The sequence below is a fragment of the Argiope bruennichi genome, chromosome 4 (genome assembly GCF_947563725.1).
Source record: "Argiope bruennichi chromosome 4, qqArgBrue1.1, whole genome shotgun sequence".
Classification (NCBI taxonomy): Eukaryota; Metazoa; Arthropoda; class Arachnida; order Araneae; family Araneidae; genus Argiope; species Argiope bruennichi.
In genome coordinates, this window is record NC_079154.1 from 34,184,867 (window position 1) to 34,203,826 (window position 18,960).

Genomic DNA, 18,960 nt, shown 5'->3' on the forward strand with positions numbered 1-18,960 from the left:
AATCAATAGAATATGGGAGGGGAAGTAGAAATATTTCTTAAAAGAATGGGCAAAAAAAAAAAGTTTACATTTTTATTACACATTTAAAAACTATACTACAAATAATGAACATTTTAGAGATGGCATGAAATTTATATATTTGTCACAGTCAATTAATTCATTTCTTATATTTTTGACTAAGAAACACCGATTCCAGTAAATAGTACATTTATTGGGATTACTCTATGGTATATCACACTTATACTATAAAAGATTGTGTACAGATTGCTTTTTTAGCATTCATGAGAAATATGTACAAACATGTTTTTTGTTGTACTAGAAACTTTTAAAAAAGAAGTATAAATAGAATCATTCTTGTTTTTATATTACAAAGATATGACCCATGTTGAATTACAATTAAATGGTTAATAACTTATGTCAAAATATTTAATACTGCATCCATGCTTCTGGACGTGAAATTAAGATGTTTGACGCTGATGTGGTGGCTGATACAGTTTTGCAGAAGGTCTATCTTGTCTAGGAGTCCTTTGCCTTTCTTGATGCCCATGTTGTTGGCTATGACTTCTGTTAGAATTGTGATGAAACTCTGAAATGGGCGGAAAATCTTGATTACGATTATTCTCCCAATGGCTTGGTCGAAATGAAATTGGTCCTACATCCTAAATTTTAAAAAAATCAATGCTTTATTAATTTAGGTAATATTTTCATTTTATGAATCACTTTATACTAAACTAAGAAAAGGTATCATAGAATAGATTTAGAGAGCCATTAGTAAAATAAAAAAAGGTATATGATGATTTAATTTCAGTTTTCATTTATTAAAATATCATTCTTAAGAATACTGCAGAATTTTACATATATGTAGAAATATATTTCAATGATCAAATTAATAATGCTTATCAAAAATAATCATTAAAATCTTTAATATTTGAAAATTAATTTTATGAAAGAAAATGCCAACCCATCCACTGTGTCCAGTATGTACTTGCAATGGCTGAACATCATCGATTAGAACTTCTTCATAGTTTCCATATTCCATGAAATGTACAACACATGTAGTTCCTTCTTTACCAACTGCATGGACTGTAGCACGGTAAAACTGAAAATATACAAACATTATGACAATGAATTAATGAAAAAATGTAGCGATCTTAGGATAAAACAAACTTTTCTTTTGTCGGAATTGAATGCCAGCCTGTTCCTAATGAGCAGATATTTTATCCATTAGCCTATTAATGTCTTATTTATTTTTGATACAAAGTTATAGTCAAATATAATGGTTAATGAATAAATATCTATCATTTTTATTTTTAAGCTAATAGAAAAGTATGTTTACATTAATTTCTTTTCATGAATAAGCTTAACACAGAATTACGCTGAAATTTTTTTTAACTGCATAGACAAATTTCTTGTTTAGTTTATATGCCACAAAGTAATCAATAATTCTATTTCAAGCATAAGTTTAAATAGTCTTCCTCTTTAATACATGATATTAAATTTTCTGTTCTTTTTAATGACAACCATCTTCATCTATTAGTATCTCTGAATGATTAGCTAAACCAATAAGAAAGTATATTTAATAATTTTTATTTTAAACGTATATAGATAGAGAAAATATGGCAGCCTTCTGCAAAAGAAAGATTAATATTTTTTATATATCTCTGAAAATATAAGAGCAAAAGAAAAAGAATTTATGGTAACCAGTTAGTTCAAAAAAAAAGGGGGGGGGGGTTGATTTTACTTTAACATCCAGAATTGCAGAAATAAACTAAATGTTGCATTTTCAAAATACCTGGAAGCAATAATAATAAAACTTAATCACTAATTAACAATTAATTTCTCAAATTGTTGAGAAAATTTAAATATATGCTATGATGAAGCATTATATTGCAAGACAGACTTGTACAGAAATTGAAAACATGCAAATAAAACTAATTTATGAATGCTATTATCAGCCAATATTAATCAGTAGTTGCTGTGATTTAATGATGGGAAGAGAGAATGATTCATTATTAATATTTTAAAAGAAAATAAATTTACTATGCTTGATTTATAAAATTATGAAACTGATGCTAGATAAATCAAACTGCATATCAAGAAATTAAAATCTTTCAAATATGATTTGTGAAGAAAATATTTTTTCTAAAGTTGATATTAATAAATCATTTGTGTATAAATTAATATTGAATATGTTCTTACCTTATTATCTTCCCAGTATTTGGCCATAACTTCAACACCAGGTTTAAGGAAAGGTTTGGATGCAACAAAAACTTGACCAGAGTTTTGATTATCATATCCATGCAACTTTATTTGAGAAGTTTTCTGAGTTATATCTTCAATATTATTGCTTCTTCTGTCATTGTTGTGATACCTATCATTGGCTGTAGCTCTTTGAGTTTGAGATTCATTATAATTAGATTTTTGGAATCTTCGAGAAGGATTTGCATTATCTGCATTTTCACGATAAGAGTTACTGAATGTTTTTTGTTGATAAGTTCTTTGATTTTTATCATTGAAATATCCATTTGTATTAGATTTATTTCTTTGGTCATTTCTTTTATCCCTTGAGAATTGCTGCCCATAATTAGAAGATCCATCATGTGACTGAGGTTTGTTAAAATCTTGATTTGACCGATTCTTGTCATACCTATTATCCTGATTTCTTGACGATTGATTATCTTCAAATTCACTAAAGTTTCGTGGAGGTCTATTGTATCCAGATTCATTTGGATTATTGTTAGATTGCAAATTAGAATCTGATTTTGCATTCATTGGCTTCTGAAATAAAAAACAATTTTGAATAAAAAAATAAATATAATTATCAACTTTAACTAGTGTAATATTTGCACAAAAATAATATCAGACAAAAACAAAAGAAGAAAAACTTCTCAGAAATTTTAGCACTTGTTAAATTAATGATCCTCAGGTTATTTTATTGCGAAGTGAACTCAAAAAGGGTGTAAAAATAAGCAAGTACCGAAACTTTTATAAAATTATCATAAATTAAGATGAAATTTTCAAACTTTACATATTTTTCAAAAATATTTTACATTTATATTTGTGGCATTTTAGTCATTTCTAATTTTTCTGAATCGAATTTACATGATGTTATGATTTTAAGATGAAATTCAACAGTATAAATATTAGTTAATTGCATATTGCCATAAAGCTCTATTTACTGAAAATTGCTTCATTGTTTTTGACAATATATTTTTCAACAATTAGTTATGTTAGGAAAATGCAAATTCAATAGAACAAATTTTATTTAAAAGTATGAATTTAATTTTTTATTATTTCAAATATATTTATTTTTTAAATACTATATAGTTTGAAAATTTACTTACAACATCTTTACCACCACCAAATACTTTTGGTTTTCCCTCTTTGACCCTTGAAACTTCAGCAATGTTGGCTAATCTCTGTTGTTTGAAAGATGCATTTTCTTTGGCTTCTTTCCCATCTTGTTCTAAAGCACGGAAATTACCTAAGGATTGTTTAAAATATATATTTATTTACCACTCTACCTGCAATAAATTTTAAAAACAATGGCATTTCAGAGTTGTTTATCCTTCTAAATAGTATTATATATATATATATATATATATATATATATATATATATATATATATATATATATATATATATATATATATATATATATATATATATATACATAAAACTGAATTTATGTATATTAAAGATAATATTGACTGAGAAGATAAAATTATACTTACTTGTCTTTGTTTTAGTGGTGTTAATAGGTTTTCCAAATGGAATCCATGGTGGTGGACCAGTGCCATCTAAATTCTCCTTTGTCCGTACATGAGAAGCAAGACGCTAGAAATTTTAAACAAAATTAAACATAAAAATTTGAAACATTTAGTAGACCCTACATAAAAATTATTAATTAAAAACCTTATTTATTTGAAAATATTCAGATACTTTTTCACCATTTTACAGAAACATAATTGCATAAATTTGAATTAAAAAAAAAGTGAAGTTGGTTGTACAGTTTTTATATTTAAAAAATAATTATTATTTCAGAAACTATAATCAATGACCACCTTAATTGAAATAATTCTTTCCCCTCATATAATATTTCTTTATTTAGTATTAATTTTTTTTCCTTATCTTGTAGCTAGAATATATCCTATTTTGGAATCTACTATATTTAATTTTTTTTCTATTCTGACGTTTTGTTTCGATTTTTTCAATGACCAGTTTTTTTTTCTTTTTTCTTTTTCTGGTGGATTTTAATATTATAAATAATCTTCTGTGGTAATGATTTGCTTGTACTCCTTTTGCTTCTACATCTGCATCTCTATAAATTAATCCTTTTGAAGACTTTTGTTATCTGAATTCATCAACTGATTGTACCAATTTTCACATATAATCTGGGCCAGTTATATACAATTGACAGTTTATTTTATTACTTGAGCAACAACATCAATCATTCAAGTTGATCCAGATTTACTTTTGAAGAAGAATGGATAAATTTTGTTTTTATTCCAAACATTTTTATTTTTACATTTATTCTAAAAGGGTATTGTGTAGCTTTGAGCTTGCTTAAGTTGGGATAGTGAAAATTGTACATTTAATTTGAGCTGCCAATAATTGACTATAATTACATATATAGTCAATATTATTTTCTGTATCAATAAAACACATTTAACTGATAGCCCATTACTGAAATATATTCAGAAATTTTCACATATTTCAAAAATCTTAAATTACAATAAATTTGCATATTTTTAAAAATTAATTCTAATTCTTTTCTAACTTAATAAAATAAAATATCAGAGTAGTTTTGATCACATACTTTGCACAGTTCCCATTTTTCCACCATAGGTGCAACACATCCACCAAGAAAAGTAAATTGTGTTTCACTTAACAGCATGAAACTGTTTTGCATCATAATTTTCCCAGGTTTCAAATAAATTTTTGTTCCTGGAGGTGTATCCATACTAGATAAAGCAGAAAATAATTTTTTTATACATTTAATATTTTTAAACATTCGAATAAAACATGATTTTGAAAAAAATTAACACAACTGCTTTTTTTCTGCCATTAAATAAAAATTAAAGTAGTTGGATACTCAATAAATAAGTCAAAATTTAGTTAGAATCAGAAATTGTTATTTGTAGTTTAACTTAAGCTAATGACCAGCATCCTGTTTTTAAAACAATTACATTTTGCTTCCAAAGATAAATCAAGTACATCCCATTTCATTCCTTATTTGCTTTTTCAACTTTGTCTAAAAGTTGAAAAAGCAAATCTGAATATATAATATGAACATGTTTTATTTTTTTTCACATTTCTTAACAATTTTTGAATGGCATATACTGTTAGTCAAAATACCATCATTTTGATCCCCCCCCTTCTGATTTAATTTTGAGGCAATGTCAAGAAATCTTTTTTGATATCTCTCTACAGTTTAAAGATATTATAATACATGTTTATAAAAAAGATTTTCAAATAATTTTCTGACTTTTTCTCAATTAAAAAAAAAATCGGGCATTGATTTTAATACAGAATTTAAAAAATTTTTGGATTTATTTTTTTGTAAAATATTAAATAAAATTAATGAAATATTTGTTTTGAACTCAATTAGACATTAATGGGTTAAATCATTTCTTAAAAAAAGTAATTGTTCAAAAGGGATATTGTTTCCTAACATATCCATTGCATAAAGAAATGTATGTAATTATATTGCAAGAAATATTACCTTAAACATTGCTAATTTAAATTAAGTCAAATAATTTTGATGCTCATTACATTCTATACTACATGAATATTATTCTGTCTCTAGATGAGCACATGATATAGCAGAGTAACAAACATTGTGAAGTTATATATAACAAATTATTAAAATATTCAATATTTCAGCATTGGAAATTAATGTAAAATTATATATACTCATAAATATTTCAAAATGGGAAATAAAATTTAATATATAATAAAAAATAAAATTTAATATTTAAGAGTTATGAGTTTGTATACTATTCAGTGATCTTTCCATTAAAAAAAGAAGTTTTCTATACCATTTCACAACACATACACATATTCCAAGTAAAAATATTTTTCTATTCTCTTCTCCAATGAATAAAATGGTTTTAAAAGCTGAATATAATCATATAAGAGAAATTTGTCCATCAGCAATTTTTCTGTGGAAACATATATGTATTATTTGGTCTCGCAATAAAGTGAATATCACTTTTTGTGTTTAACAAACCAAGTAATTTGCTGTGATTCTTACTTCAGCAAACTAAAGTGACCACATAAGCAATGCCAAGGTGAATGGCATCCAAATTGCAGTTTTTTATTTATTTATTTTATTGGCCCATTATAATCTGAAATAATGAAATGATATTGATAATATTTGCCTTCATGTCATCCACCAAACCAAACATATAAAGATTGGTTTGTCCAAACTATCATTTATTATGCCATTGTTCAGTTTCAGTAATAATATAGGAAACACTAAATATGTCAAAGTGAATAGCACTGAGAATATTCTGCTACATGCATTTTTCCTCCCATATGTTTTCTTATCACTGGGTTATAAATCAAAAACAATTTTTTTATCTTATATACAATGCTGCCATAAAATAATATTTTAAATGATGATTCATAAGGATTTTATATATGGAGGGCCAATATAGTTTGTTCACTGTCTAAACATGCTCATAACTTTTCCACTGAATTCCCAGATAATCAACCTTGTTGGGTGAATTCATGAATTCACCCTTCAGAAGATATGAATTCACCCTTTCAGAAATTCAATTAATTGTTTGGCATGAACTCTCAAACACAAGAACTAGTAAAATGTTTTCATTAAAATGAATGATGATTTTTTATGACACCCTTAATGTCAATGATAGCATAATATGATGATTTATTGAACAATAATACATATTTATTTTATTTTAATATTTTCCAAAGGACAAACAACTTAACAAAATTTATAAATGTTTTTTAAAAATCATTTTATCAAAAATGTTTCAGACTAAAAAAAAATCTAAACTGAAAATATGAAATGTATGCAGACTTTGACAATCACAACAGGACTTAACTCAATGCTAAAAGGCAAAATTATCAATAATGTATAAAGATAGCATTAAATACTAAAAATTCCTATTTTATCATTAAGTTTAGTCGAATCCGTAATATCTCCTTGATAAATTGTAATCAAAAAGAAATTAATCTTATTTATAATTTCATTTGATAAGTCATTTAATTACAGAACTAAATCATAAATTAAAAAAATATGCATTGTTTTATGCACATTACATTCTGCTAATGATTTTTGTTACAAAAAATTATGTAAATACCTTACTGATTTCCATGCACCCCACTGTAAACAATTTACAAAGGTATTTCCATCAGTTAAGAGAAGTCTTAATATTGGTGGTGCACCAGAGCCATATTCATACTTAGGAGCACTAGCATTCTTAATTTTTTGAATTTGAACAACACCAGGACCTGAAATCTAGAAAACAAATAGATTCATTAAAAAATATTGCTAATTACAATCATTCATAATGAAGAAAAAAACTGTATATAATGTAAATCACTACTTATAAAGGGGAGGTGTGATGTGGTGTGTTCTAGGAGTCAAACCTTTTGACCTAGAGCTACAAATTTTGGTACAGATAAATTTGGACCTTGGGAATATGCACCTTACAGTGATATTCAAGAGAAATAATTAAATGAAATAAGATTTGACATTTTTTCACATTAACACTCAAAAATATTTCTGCACAAAATTGTTTTTTGTAACATTGTCTTTTTAATGATAACTGTAATTAGCTAACATACAAGCTTTTTATCTCTTCTTTTTTGAGTTTTTCCAATAAAAAATTATTTTTAATTTCAATTATTTTTTTAAATAATTTTCAAAAATACATTTTGTTGTTGTATTAAAATTCAAACTTTATTCAATATTTCACAAAATATTTAACAGCATGATTTTACTCTATTATGAAAAGTTAAGGAAGAAGAAATTTGTTTAATATCTGTGTATTCTATTTGAGGAATAAGAAAGTGAAGTTACAAACAGAATAATTACATTTTTAATAGCACTATGAGATTTGACTTAATTAGAATGAAGTGAAATTATATATCAAAGATTTAGCAAATATATTTTATGATTATATATTTATGTCCTACCATGCATCAGATACAATGTAATGGATGTATAATTTATTTTGCATTGCAGATAAAAGACTAAATGTATCACAAATGATATGATAAAATATATACTATTAGAATGAATTAGATAACAATTCTTGAATTTTGTTGTCATATGAAATAACAAAAGATTTTTGGAATCTAAAAAGCTCCCCTTATTCATTTTCTTTATAGTTTTTCATAGCTTATTTTTAATAGGAAATTGTAGAAAGTGCAATTTAAGAAAAAGCTAAAGGCCAATTATTTTGTTTATAATGGTTTTTTAAGTACTAAGGAATAAAGTTTTATTTAATAAATTATGCTAGTGACCCCTCCATTTTTTTTATAAAAAGAAAGGGGCGAAAGTTGCACAAAAATATTAATTAGATATTATCATTCTATTTCTAAATATTTGTTTTCAATCTGTAGAAAAATGTCAAAAAAAAAATGAAAAAAAAAAAAAAAAAAAAAAAAACCTTCAAGTTTATAATAATTATATATAAAAAAAATGAAAAAAAAAAAAAAAAAGAAGGAAGCATTATATTTTGAAGAATCAGAGTTCATTTTGAATATTAATAATTTCCTTAGATCATCATCTGCTCAAATAATGAAGGAAGAATATGGAAATTAGTTTTAATATTGGGTTTACAAATATTTCCATTTCACTGCATGTGTCTGCCCAAGTTACGCAAATCTAACTTTTTATACAAGGAATAAAGAGTTAGGATTTTGCATACAGAAATTATTTAAGTATATAATTTGAAATAAGCAATATACAAAGTTATTAGCAATTACTAATAGAATATTTATAAATATGGCCTTTTTTAATTAATTCTTTTTATTCATAATTACAAAATACCAAAGCTGTTATAATTTTATAAATATAAATTCATGCATAAAAAAAATGTTTCCTATAACTATATTTTCACAACAATAAGTATATTTTTTTGCAATTTATATTAATACAATTATCTATACAAATTTATAAACTTACTGATTCTAATTTAGCTGCTTTCATATCTTCTGGGAAAAAATTTCCTCCAATGTCTCGCAAATCCATCTGTAAATGTATTATTATTATTATTTCTACAATGTTATAAGATAAAACACAATTTTAAAAAATTCAGATTAAAAGCAAGGAAGATTTTTTTAAAAAAATATCTAGTTACATGAAATAATTCATATTCTTAAATAAAGATAAAAATTCACCAGAAATGAAAACAAATATGTTACATTTCAAAAATAATTATAATGGTTTGAATATATGCAAAATAAATGCTATTTTAGTACATAAATTAGTGAAAATGACTTCTTTATGTATTATTTATTACAAAAAACAATCATTAGTACATTTTTTTAAAATTTTTTTTACTTCAAAAGCTTTTTTTTACTAATTTAAAACTGTTAAGTCTATCAAGTAGTTAATATTTGCCAAATGAAAAGAAAAAAAAAAAAAAAAGAACGAACTAGAATAATTTTACATTAAAGAATAATGATGAACATTTACTTACATTTAATGCTTTTTGAATAACTGCAGATGCAGTTACTCTGTCTAAACCTTCTTGGCACATTTCTAATCCTTCCTTCGATAAATGCCTAAAATATTCATTAATTTCATATTATACAGGTTATACATTTTATTCCATATAAAATCTGCAAATTGTATATCAAAGTAGAATAACTCAAATCAGCTACTATTTCTCCTAATTAGAATAAATATATTAATAATAAAAAAAATTCAGATAGAATTTCTAATTTTTAAGAGTTGGCTCTTTCAATATGTTCCATAGATTAGATTTGCATATCAACATATAATTACTTTTGTTTTAAAATCTTAAACATAATATATTTTTGGGAAAAGTATCATTAAATTTTAAATTATTTTTTTCAGTAAGCATTTTTTTATCATATATCATGAAAAAGGCACTAATTCTTCTTATCACAAAAATGATCTACTTATAGCTAAATATAGAACTCCTCCATTAATTTAATTGTATTTTATTATTAAAGAATAATCAACAGTTCTATGTTGTTGTTGTCTTATATTCAAACATCATTTTTTCTCCAAGAAATTGATATTATTTTACATATATCTTACTACTACTAATAAATAATATATACATTATATATGTCTTACAGCTTTCTATGAACAATTATTCAATTTAAAACAGTATCATACAATAATTGTACTATTCTAATATTGAAACAAAAAATAAAATGTAGTTTTGGGTTAATGTATAAAAAATTACAGGCCAAATTTGAGTTTTAACAAAACTAGTTTAAAAAAAAAAGCAAATATAAATATGTGTAATATATGTGAAAATATCAGATGATTAATCTGAAAATTTTGGTAATTGTTTTTACTCCATCTATTTAATCGCTCTCTTTTTTTGAAAGAACTATTTCAATATTTTATAACGATGTTTAAAATATCTATAAATCTACAACAAATCTAACAATGCATTTTATTTAATATGGTCTTTGAAAAATAAAATCCATTTAATGAATTTTATTTGTAGAAAATTCAACTAATAATTACAGAGATAAAAACTGAATAATATATTATCTCTTACTTCATGAAACTGACTACCTTATTAAATAAAAAATTGGGTTGTTAAATTAAAAATCAACTAGAAAATCCACTTTTAAAATATCAGGGTAAACAAAAATAATAATTGGCTTACAAAAAAATTATTAATATAAAAATTTGCAAAATAGACCATTAAAAAAAAGAAGACCTGCAAAGAGAAATAAACAGGAAATACTGTTAAAAATATAAGATTTTTTTCAGTATACCTACATTCTTTGTTCCAATAACATTTTTATTAATTTAACCTAAAACTTGTTGTTGTCATGTGTTTGTTGTAATGTTGTCATATGTTTAAGAATAAAGGGGAGGGATAATCATTATTAATAATGTTATTTTTTTCTTACTTTGCACATGAAAAAAAAAAGAAAAAGAAAGTGGCTTTTAGTGCACTGATTTAGATGGTCAAGGTGCTATTACTTTGAAAATATACAAAATGTAATAACTAAACCTTTTATATAGATGAAAAATCGGCAAAATTTACTAAAAAGAAAATGCATACAATGAAAAAGGTAATAACACTGGAAGGACATGTTATGAAAAAAATATTCTGTATAAATTTTTAAGGGAGTTTATTTGCAGCAATTAAAAATGATAACAAAATAAAAGAAAATCGTTTTGCAAACTAATTCTTTAACAAGGAGGTATAAATGAAAATAAATCAAATATATTTATTATGCTCACAAAATAATCTCTATGTAAGTTAATTTTTATGTTCACTATAATTTCAGAATAAGTTACCACAAATTATACAAGTAATTAATTCTACATTTGGTAGCAATATTGTAATGTTATGAAAACAAATTCTATTTTAATGTATTGAGATAAAAATTTATAATAAAATTATTTTGAAAATTTTTTCTAGTCTTACCATCCTTTATTTTTGAGTTCAGATGAAATATCCATTATTAATTAATTCCTAAAGATTGATTTTCTTTTATATGAAGTCAAATATCCACACAATATTTGTGTTTGCAATGTGGCTCTGGAGAAAAAACAATATCGCATTATGGGGAAAAGCGTACTTTGCCACCGATGTTGCTCATAATTAATTAAAATCAAATCAGAGTTATTCCATCACAATAATAGATTGAGGCGAAAATCATAATTTTAAAAATAAATATTTTATATCGTTAATCATCAATTTTCTTTTTTGAAAAATCCTACATCAGCTAAATTACTGCTTAACATTAGAATACTGCTTTTTTTTTTCTTCCTTGTGTATTACAAATGAAGTGAATTAAAATTCTCTGCATTCTCAAGAATTGTTTCCATAACAACGGGAAGCATCTGAAATTTCTCTGTACTTACTGAAAATAAACATTTGGTACACTTTAAATACCTATAAAATATTAAAATAAGTACTCAAATAAGTATATGAAATCAAAATAATCCATAATAGTTTGAAAATGAAAAGAGAAGACGGAGCGAAAATTGAAGATTCCGGGTAATAGTTTTGAAAGATGATTCTTTTTCATACATGATAATGAAAGAATAGTTAAAAGCGATAAAGTGATGTAGCTCTTGGAAAATAAATGAATTTTGTTGGAATTGGAATAAACCTAAACTTACTCAACGTAGTTCCTGCAATTGATTTTACAATGTAAATCATAATTTATAAAATAATAATATTTTATAATTACATCCACATTTTTTCAATATTTATTAGTATTGATTTATATTTCGGAAGTCCCTATTTTACTTAGTAAGTCATGAAAATTCGCCATCTGTTCTTGCTCAATATATCAGCTATTGAAAAAAATTATTTTATTCTGAATCTTTTTAATGTTTGTTACTCTCTTGTATGCAATGTATAAAGAAAGTATTCCAATCGACAAAAAAAAAAAAAAAATCGACCTTGAGATTTTGTTGAATCTCGACGTTTTAGACTTCTTTGAATTTGAAAACCACATTGTTGGAAAATCCATCCATCTACCTGTCTGTTTGTGACAAAGATAACTCAAAAACGCTTTGAGAGAGACGAAGGAAATTTGGCATGCTGGTTTAATACTGAATTTGTGGATTTTTTTCAAAATTACAAAAATGAACAAAATCCATTCTTAGGAAGTCTATCTGAAAAATATATCAAATTTCGTATGTGATTTTGTGACTTCAAGTTTAGTTTTGAGTCAAATTTTTGTTTTAATTATTTCTAAAACCCTAATTCGCTTTTTGGATACTTTAAACCTATACAAGGATTAAGGGCCAAAAACACTCGCCAAGGATCGCACGATAGATTCTATAAAATTGCTAAATTCGGGATACAAGTTAATATTCGTAACTATTGTACGCCAATGCCATGCAAGGCTTTCACTATGGCAACAATTTTATTAAAAAAAACGAGGGTAAGTTTTGAAGCAAATAAAATTATAGGTAGGATTTAATATAGTTAATACCTAAAAGTGGGGGGAAAGTCACGAATTTTGGAACGCAGATAGAATTATATTGTGTTTTAAAATCTAAAAATAATTTTAAAAATAAACTTAGGCATGATAAAAAGAAAATCTGACAATAATTAACTTTTCTTGAAATGTAAGAACCTATTTAAGAACTGTGAATGAATAAGAACGAAGAATTCAGTTGTTCTATAATCGTTTCTACAAAGAGTTATGCATTTGAGACCTTATTCGACCGATGTTTATCATATAAAGGAATCTAATTCACAATAGAAACATCGAAGCAAAAAGTGGTAGGGTGTGAAAGTTTGAAACAGGAGAGCACTTTAGGTTTTTGTCCTCGTCTTCTAATCAGTGTTTAAAATTACAAGGTTCTTTATAAAATAGCCGTTGTGTAGTCAAGATCTGCTTTCGGAGATGTGGAACCTGATCAATACCGAATTCTTTTTTCCAGATATTAAAAATCCAAGGATTTTAAGAAAAAAAAAGCAATTGTAATGTTTCCCCCTACTCCTTATACCAACAAAACTAAAAGGCTCTTATTAATACTAACAAAATGTAGAGAGCGAGTATTTATTTTGGGAAGCTTCTTTTTTGATTGAAAATGTTTCACATGCCTGCCTGTATTTCACCATGTTTGTAATTGGAATGGTTGCAGGGACTTGGGATGGAATTTTAACTCTGAAAATAAACATCTATAAAAATTTGAGCTAATTGGATGAAATTTGATACATAATGTAATCTAATCCTTTGATCCAAATTTGTAAAGTTAAGTCAAATTTTAAACGAAATCCTTTCGCAGAAAATTTGTTTTTATGATTATCTGAGTACAAGTGAATATCTGTAGCAGTTTTTCAAATTTAGGACAAAATCCATGCACAGAAAGTTTTCTGTCAGTACAAACATTCATGATAATTACTAAATGTAAAGAGCTAGAGGATCAAGATTCAACTGTTATTCGTTTATTATTTAAATTATAGATCTGTATTAATTTTTAACTCCAATCCATTAAAAGGGTTGATCGTCTGTCATTATGAATTTTTGCATGTATTTTACCCTTTCTAGGGCCGTGGGGTGTATGCTTCCCACCAAATTTATCAATCTTTGCATGAAATTATGTAGGTTGACATAGGTTTTGATAAATTTTTTTAGAAAGTCAGAAACTTAGATGATTCAGTTCTTTATCTTACACAAAATGATGTGTCTTGATTTATTACTTAATTATTAATTAATGAAATTAAATTTATCTAATAAGCTAAATGAATCCCTTTTCTTATTCTAATTTCAAGCCTAAAAAAAATGGCCCTTTAAAGGGTTAAATAATTCAAAATTGCAACAATTTAGATGGCTAAAATTTTCTACGCAGTCTTACCATTTTAATGTAATTTTTTTTTTCAAATTTTGAATTAAATCTATAAAAAGTTGACTGTGTGTGTCTACCTGTACTTCTTACGGATGTTAATTCAATAATAAAAAAAAACGCAACAGCTTGGGAAAATGAAATTTGGTTCAGAATTTTATCATGTAAAACGTAGATCCGTATCTAAACCACATCAGTCAACAGGTTAACAAGTTTGAAGGCCCGTACATTCACATACATGTGAAAGTGATAAATCAAAAATGAAACCACTTAGATATATGAAATTTAGTATGTGATTTTGTAAATAAAATTATAGTTTTGTATTAAATTTTGATTGAATTGTTTGAAAAAAAAGCATCCAAAATCATATTCCATTTTCTTTGTTATATTACGAAGCATATAATTTTCGTATGCAGGGTTCTGAAAATAAAAATCTGAGCGCTTGTGGCACCCATGGCTTTGCCCACATTCACTCTATTTAAGTACCCGAGTCAAATGAAATGTATGGTTTAATATTTATTTATTTATTTATATTTGCACTTTTATAGCATTTGCTGTTTTAATATTATTTATTTTACAATAAATGCTGCAATATTGGACAATATTAAATAATTATCCACGGTCTTCTCAATATGCAACCTTTCATTGTTTCGATCTAAATCTGAAAGGAATTTGAAGATATCAACCTAAATGAAAACGAATCTATATTTGCTTTCCAGTTTGCACAGACAAATATTTCAGAATAATTAAATGCGAAAAGAAATAAATATTTTAATTATGTTTCAATGAAACAACTTAACATCTGTTTGTGAATATTAGAATCTCAGTTTCATAAAAGTTAAGTTAATAACAACCATTTTTTTTATTTTCTCACAGAAAAAAAATGTTGTAATCGTCAAAAAAATTCAATTTCAAGATTTTGGTAAATACATTCGATGCATTTCATTGCCTTTTTTAATTAAAAAAAAAAACAAAACTTTTTTTGATTTACATGTATGTAAGTATATAATTTTCTAATCAGAAGGCAGGTTCGAAGACAATTAAGACTTTCGATTTCTTGACGTCGTTTTATTTTATCCAGGAGAGGCACACATTATGTACAAGCAGGAGCGACGAACATACACACAAGACAGAACGACACAGAGCGAAAAGAGAAAAATGAAGACCAACTGACCATTTTATACCTGGTCTTATATAACATGAGATTTCTGACATGTGTCGATTTGATTGGAATTTCTCACACGTGGCTTCCTTGACAAGGAGAAACAGAGGGATCCCTTCACTCGGCAAGTGGAACCGATGACGCAATCATTTTTACAAAGCTTCAGTTGAATTAATTAGAAAGAAAAAGTGGAATGGGATCAGGAAATAAGAGAATATTTTAGAATGACTTTGACATGGGCTGAATTAGGCTAAAAAATTAGGAAATTAATCAGGATTAAATTAAATTTTAAAATATCATTACATGTATTTATCTGGCACTCTATAATTCCGAAATTCTAAAAGCTAGATGAATGAAGTTTAGCATATGATCTTTAATTCTTTGATTACTGATTTTTTGAAACTACTTTCAGCCTTTGGCAAATCGAAGCCCTTTCCAAACAATAAAATCAATTCAATGGAATTTAAAATATCCTAAATAAGACAAATTTATTGTTGAGATTTCTTTTTCCTCCAGCGCTTTTAAGTTACAGGCTGGGACCCATAAAAAAATTTTTTTCTTTAAGAACCATTTTTTTTTTTTATGTTTGAAACTTTATCATTAATACTTAGTATGAAAGCTCATTTATATATTTATTACTATCGAATTAATACTTATTGCAAAAAATGTATAATACTTGCTAAATTATAGATCAAAACTAGAGTATAAAACAAATGTTTTCAATAATTAATAGTTTTGACTGGAAAATAGTCTACAGCTTCTAAGTGATTAATTATGAAATATAAACATTTGTCCTTTATTATAAATGGGAAATATTAAAATGAGTTGCAAAATAATTTTTCCCTGAAAAGTAATTTTAAAATCGAAGGATAATTAAATTTGATTGAAAACTTTATCCTTTAAAAAAGAAAAAAAATTCTGTTTATCGATCAGCTTCAATGTAAGCACGAAAATTCACAAACGCAACGAGCTAAATAAATGAAATTTGGTTTGTGATTTTATTACTAGAAATCTAGTCCTGGACCAAATTTGAACCAAATTCTTCAAAGGGCTGATTATTTGAGAATGTGTTAGTTCAAAATTGTAGCAATCTGTATCGATGAATTTTAGTACATGACTTTTACATCAAAACTGCCGAATACTTCTCTAATTTTAGATTAAATCTATCTATGAATAGACTGCTTGTTTGTGCCAAAATATAATGGGCAAGATGAATGAATTTTGACACAACTATGAATTTTTTGGTCATATTTTTGATGGGAAGACATCACAATTGCACATTCATTCTCTTCATTATACCAAGAAATTAGATGAAAAAAATTTATTTGAAGGTTAAACACTCCTACAGATTGGGACAAATAATTTATTCCATGCCTTGAAAAATATCTTCTGTAGTTCTGCTGAATTTTGAGTTGACAAACCATCACTGATTAGTAGTAAATTTATATTAAGAAATTGCTTCGCCGATTAGTAGTTAGTCGATGATATTAATAGCATTAATTTAGTTATATAGTCAACTTTGATGAATTATACCTTATTGTAACATATAAAATTACCCTTTTGAATCATACTTGCACAATAAACATAGAGCATTCTGTTTGGTTAGCTTTGTAAGCCTGTTGGTAAATTTAACTTTCGAATAAAAAGGACGAAATTGGTCCTGTTATTGAGGCTGGGGGCTATGTTATAATATTAGGTTTTTATTATTATTATTATATTGTGTTATTAGTTTCCCTCCCAAAGAATAGTGAAATAGCATTTTAAAGATTTCTTTCGAAAATGGATGATGGCAGGAGACAAGCGGCAATTGATAATTATCTTGGAATCATACACTTTCATTTGAAATAAAGATTCATTCATTTCATTTGAAATAAAGAAATCGTGTCAGTGATTGGGGCTGAGAGACTGGCTCTTTGATTTACCAAATTCTTTAAATACATCAGTCCTGTTATTAAATATAAACAACATTTGATGGTTTGTAGGTATTCCAACCTTTTATCCATGCTGTTGGCAACACATACTACATGAAATATCAGTGCTTCCTTTTCTTATGGAGCAGTCAAGAGCAATAACAGCATTAAATGAAAGCTCATCGCAACATGCTAGTATACTTCACCTAAGTGGAAAAAAAATGTCATAACAAAAGTTTGGTTCTTTGAAGAAACGATCTTTCATTGCCACCACAAATCAAATGCGATGAAACAGCTTCTTAATTTTAACAAAATATGGAGAAAGCTTCGGATACCTTTTTTTCCAAATCCTCCAAACTGTCTGATGCCAAGTTAAACCAGCAGGAGATGTCTCTTCGAAACTTTCTTGTATACTCTCTAATGAAGTGTTATCCCAGAGAACGTCTTGTATGACATTGTCATACAATAGTTGATATATTAATTTTTGGCGTGAATGCGGCATTTTTGCTGAATTTATTGTGTCATCCTTGGCATGTTTTTTGGCAGCTAATCCCTGACATGCAGTTAATAACGCCAGAATATCGAATTTGTGTTTTAGACAATTTTTTCATCAAACGACTGAAACCAAAATTTGATGCATAACTATAATTGTAGTCACAAAATTCCATACCAAATTTAATATACTTAAGTCATTGTCTTTCTGAGCTATTGATTTTAAATTTTTCTAAATATACAATATATAGATGGTCAACCTCTCGTTAGATTTGGCTCAAATTTGAACAGTGCCTACACTATAGAATGTTAAATATGTGTACCGAATTTTATCCATTTAGCTCTTTTCGTTATTCGAACAACTGGATAGATAGACTTCCTCTAAACGGATATCGTTCAAAATTCGACAAAAATCTTCAAATTTAGTGTAAAAATCGTATACTAAATTTCATCCAAGTAGCTCAGAATTCTTTTAAATTAACTTTGTCACAGACAGACAGCCTAACATTTTCGAAAAATGTTTTTTTTTCGAACTCAGGAAGTTCTGAAGTGTGAAGATTCGTCAAAATCTCAAGTTCGAATTGTTTGACTGTTAAAATAGTTTCTCTATTCTACGTATTCTATTCCGAAAACTTTTATTTGATGTTTCATTTACAAACACTATGAATGAAACTGAAAGGGAAGTATTTAATTCATTCAGCACTAAGTTTTGGATTAATATAAAGGATTTGGATTGCAAAAGTGTGCTGAAAAGGACAATATTAATATTCAAAACGCAAGGCAGCAAAATGATCTTCAATGGTTTTTCTAAGGGTTTCAAAACGTTTCCCATGATTGATTTTCCTAATTATTTTAAATATATAGAGATTTACTTACTGGAGAGG

The 18,960-nt window shown here is 26.2% G+C and overlaps 2 protein-coding genes across 2 annotated transcripts in view; one reads left to right on the forward strand and one right to left on the reverse strand.

Moving 5' to 3' along the window:
- Positions 1-109: 109 nt before the first annotated feature.
- Positions 110-11,771, reverse strand: LOC129966680 (tudor domain-containing protein 3-like). The gene is made up of 10 exons (XM_056081195.1): positions 11,628-11,771; positions 9,681-9,765; positions 9,164-9,229; positions 7,332-7,489; positions 4,820-4,964; positions 3,735-3,837; positions 3,345-3,484; positions 2,200-2,778; positions 962-1,099; positions 110-659 (listed from the first exon to the last, which is right to left on the reverse strand). Exons 1-10 carry the CDS (start codon positions 11,660-11,662, stop codon positions 459-461), a joined length of 1,650 nt encoding a protein of 549 aa, XP_055937170.1. The 5' UTR covers positions 11,663-11,771; the 3' UTR covers positions 110-458.
- Positions 11,772-12,130: 359 nt separating this feature from the next.
- The window catches only part of LOC129966815 (uncharacterized), a 30,197-nt gene continuing 23,367 nt past the window's right edge, over positions 12,131-18,960 (forward strand). Inside the window, exon 1 of the mRNA XM_056081387.1 lies at positions 12,131-12,203. Within this exon, the coding sequence (XP_055937362.1) occupies positions 12,166-12,203 (38 nt within the window). The 5' untranslated portion in view covers positions 12,131-12,165. The remainder of the gene's footprint in view (positions 12,204-18,960) is intronic.